The 4,215-nt window shown below is 34.6% G+C and overlaps 1 protein-coding gene across 2 annotated transcripts in view; it reads left to right on the top strand.

Annotated features, from left to right (window-relative positions):
* ANKUB1 (ankyrin repeat and ubiquitin domain containing 1) overlaps positions 1 to 1,475 on the top strand; it is a 39,204-nt gene extending 37,729 nt beyond the window's left edge. For both annotated transcript variants that reach the window (XM_023519991.1, XM_011374224.2), the window contains exon 6: positions 1,301 to 1,475. In XM_023519991.1, coding sequence (XP_023375759.1) covers positions 1,301 to 1,430 — 130 coding nt within the window. In that variant the 3' untranslated portion in view covers positions 1,431 to 1,475. The remainder of the gene's footprint in view (positions 1 to 1,300) is intronic.
* The last annotated feature ends 2,740 nt before the right edge of the window (positions 1,476 to 4,215 follow it).

Below are 4,215 nucleotides of genomic sequence, written 5' to 3'. Positions count from 1 at the left end.
TCTCACGCTCAGATGTGCTGGTGTGCAGTTTGGGTGTTTTTTGTTGAGTTTTAGATGTTTGGCGTGTTGTTGTTTCAAGAGGGGAGATCTGGGAATGTCTTTCACTCTGCCATGTTTCTGACATCAAAGAGGTTACTGCTTATTCCCCTTCCATGGGATAAGAAGTAGGTAGGAGCTCACAGAAGTTCTTTTTCATCAGGCAAGTTACACAATCTGTTTTTTTTTATTTTCGAAGGCAACTCTTCCTCAGTTATGTGGAGGAGTCACTAGAAGGTGCTAATATTGAAGGTATGAAAGGACTACAATAGAGTTAGGAGACTTTTCTATAAGAGAAACGAGAGGCAACAAAGACCTGGACCAGAACAGAATTTGTTAGGGAAGAGGAAAACGGCAACATAATCTACAAAATTTGGCACTAAGTTGGTATAGGAATGGATAGATAAGGAGGAACTGAGTTTATTTCTACCTTTGGAGATGGTGAGGATGGCAAAAGTGCTGTTAGAGCAAGGATTCTGAAGCGGGACAGGTTTAGGAGGAAGATAAAAGACATGTAAATTGGAAGTGTCTGTGGGATATCCAATTACCAAATGCTTTTTTTGCTAATTAGAGACATGCACTTTTATGAAAGGTCAGCATTTAGAAGTCATGGATATGGGTAATTGGTAAATGAGGCCTCCCAGAATGAGCGTGCAAAAAGAAAAACCGGAGGACCAAGGATAGAATCTTGGAAGGCCCCAATATTCAAGTAAAAGCAAAACCTCTCTATAGTAAATCACATTTGCATTCCCACAAAGTAGGAGTAATCACATCCAAATTTACAAATAAAGACACGGGGACTTTGCTATCCTTATAGCTATCGTAAAATATTAAGTTTCATTGCATTTCAGTTAAAGTCTGTCAAAATATTTAATATCTTACCAATAAAAAAAAAAAAGAAACAAGTGCATTTGTGGTGGAGAAGCAGCAGCAGAAGGTAGAATAGGTCAGGGAATATGTTATGTACAGGGATGCCTAGGAGGAACAAATAGAAAAAGTGTCAACCCCGAGAATTCTATATGACATTGAGTGGTTTTCTGTTTCTAGTTATGGGTTCTAAGCTTCTAGTATGTACTACCTTATGAAAATGCCATTCCTACAGCCTCACTGGTTTTAGAAAGATTCCTCTTTCCTATTTTACATTCTACCTTATGTGACAAGATAAACTAGCTACAGCTATGAAATCAACCTAAAAACTTCCATCATTTTGACTATATATGGGACAAGATTGGCCCTCCTTGTAAATTGTCTTGTTTTCTTACAGTGCTTTTAAAGAGAAACGATGGCTTCAGCGGTTAGAAATAGCAAGAATCCTAGCCAAAAAGAGTATTTCTAACTTGACTACCCAAGAAGGTCTGACAGTGTGTGAAAATCCTCTGGAAACTGTGCTTTAAAAAGTCATGACGATCCCTGTTTGGGTGAAGACCTGGTCAAACAGAACCTCCGGCTCTAACGTTCACTTTTCCAAGAGTGCTAATGCTACAGGACTATCAACAGGATATTTAATTTTAAACACCATGTCATCTTGGACTCTATCACCCTAATAAAAATTTAGGGCATTTGTTTTTGCATAAAGAGTATGGAGAAGAATTCATAAGAAACTGAGAGTAGTAATTGCCTATGGGGTAGGAAAACTGGGAAGATGAGAAACAGACAGAAATGAGAATTTTTACTGTTCCCTTTGTCCACTGGGTTTGTTTGAATCCTTTTGTTTCTTAAACCATATAAATGCAATACATAGTTTAAAAAAAGCTTTTATTCTATATAGGGAAAGTCCCTAGGAGAGTTACAAATACATCTAGGGCTAGTACTTGTCTCAGACATTTTCGAACATCTGCTAAATTATTGCTTCCTTTTAATTTTTTAAAGTTGAAATAAAGTTTTTACACAGTGAGATGCACAGATCTTAAATATAAGATTCAATGACTTTGACAAATATATGCATCTGTTTATTCAATATCCCAAACAAGATGTAGTATACTTCCATTACTGCAAAAACTTTCTTTAAGCTTCTATCCAAGCCTATCCCAATCCCTACAGGCAGCTGCTATTCTAATTTCTATCTCCATGGATAAAACTTCCCAATCAAAAGAATCATATAATTGTTCATTTCTGTGCTTGGATTATGTTGCTCAATTTAACACTTCGAGATCCATTTACATTGTTGCATGTTATCAGTAGTATGTTATCTTTTATTACCGAGTAGTATGCCATTGTATGGATGCACCATAATTTATCTATTTAACTGTATGGGCATTTGGGTTCCCTCCAGTTTGAGACATTATGAATAACATTGCTATGAACATTATTGTGAAGATATTTTTCTGGACATATGTTTTCATTGCTTTTGAGAAAATTCCTGGGAGTGTAATCATTGGATAACAGAGTAAATATACATTTAACATTATAAGAAAGCGCTTAACAGTTCTACAAAGTGGTTTTATGATTTTACACTTTTGCTAACAATGAAAAATGTTCTGGTTGCTTCACGTACTTACCAAAATTTGGCATCAATGTTTTTGATTTTTAGTTATTCTAATGGGTTTGAAGTGCTATCTTGAGATAATAAAGAAAAAAAAAACAGGAAAAGAAAAGAAATGGCATCTCATTGTCATTTAATGTGCATTTCCCTGATGTCTAATGATACTGAATGCTTTTTCGTGGGCTTTTTATGTGAATGCTTGGCCATTTGTATATCTTCTTTTCTGAAGAGTCAATTCAAGTTTTTAAGTATTGGTTTATTAGAGATTTTTAAATACTCATGATATAAATTTTTCATCAGGTAAATGTATTGCTAATTTTTTTTTATCTAGCTGTGGCTCACTTTTTCATTTTATTAATGGTGTCTTTGATGAATAAAAGTATTTAACTTTGGTGAAGTATAGTATATCACTTCTTCTTTTTATGATTTATGCTTTCTGTTTCCTAATAACTCTGTCTACCCCAAAGTCATAAAGATATTTTCATATGTTTTCTTTTACAAGTTTCATAATTTTAGTTTTTATTTTAGTTCTATAATTCATCTCAAGTTATTTTTGTGTGTGATAGGAAATGAGGGTAAGAATTCTTTTTTTTTCCATTTAACAGTTTATCAAATTGTTCTAGTACTAGTTTTAGAACAGACTTTTTTCCCCTCATTGAACTACTTTGATACTTTCATCAAAAATTAATTTACAATATATGTAAATAGATACAATATATCGATTTCCAGACTCTCTAGTCTATTCCATTGACCTATTTACTTATCTTTATACTTAATACCATACTGCATTAATTACTGTAGCTTTATAGTAGATCTTAAAATCTACTATATGGTAGAATACTCGAATTTTGTTCTTTTTCAATGGTTTTTGGCTATTCTCAGTCCTTTAGATTACCATATACAGTTTTAAATGAACTTGTCGTTTTCTATAAAAAAAAAAAAGCCTCTTTGAATTTTGATTAGGCACAACTGATATCTTAATAATATTGAATCTTATAACCCATAATATATATTTTTTCTCCCCCCTCTTTGAATTTCCCCTACCCCACTTTCATCCCTGACCCATAAACTAGATCTCTGAAGGCAGGGCATTCCCTCCCACACTCTCAGGGCATGAAACCGGGGCCAGGTACACCTGAGGCCTGGCGCACCTGGCACTCCAGGAGCTGGGCACAACCCGGGAGGTCTGGCACACCTGGGGTATGGTCCGTGGCTACACCTGGGGTGTGAACCCAGGATCTTCTGTGTGCAAAGAAGACGTGCAAACCACTACACGATATATTTATGGAGCCACACCCCCACGATATATTTATCTGCGCTATATGTCCTCATTTGTTTAAGTCTTCCTTAATTTCTCTCACAAATATTTTTAAGATTTTAGAGTAGAGGTCTCACAAATTTTTTGTTAAAACTTTTCCTAAATATTTTATAACTATTATTTTATTTGCTAGAAAGATTTTATAACAGATTTTGTTACAACAGTGAGAGACACTGAAAGCTTAAAGCTCATATATAAAGAAAAAACAAAAAGAACTCTAAGTTCCTAGTCAGATATTATGAGGTTAAGGCAAATAGAAGGTTAACACAAAAAAATACAAAGATGATGCTAAAAAAAACATGGTGGACTGAGAGACGTTCCCAGATCTCCCCTCTTGAAACAACAACACGCCAAACATCTAAAACTCAACAAAAAACAC

The sequence above is a fragment of the Pteropus vampyrus genome, unplaced genomic scaffold (genome assembly GCF_000151845.1).
Source record: "Pteropus vampyrus isolate Shadow unplaced genomic scaffold, Pvam_2.0 Scaffold242, whole genome shotgun sequence".
Taxonomy (NCBI): Eukaryota; Metazoa; Chordata; class Mammalia; order Chiroptera; family Pteropodidae; genus Pteropus; species Pteropus vampyrus.
Note: the sequence above shows the minus strand (reverse complement) of the source record. Positions and strands in the feature narration are given on the sequence as shown.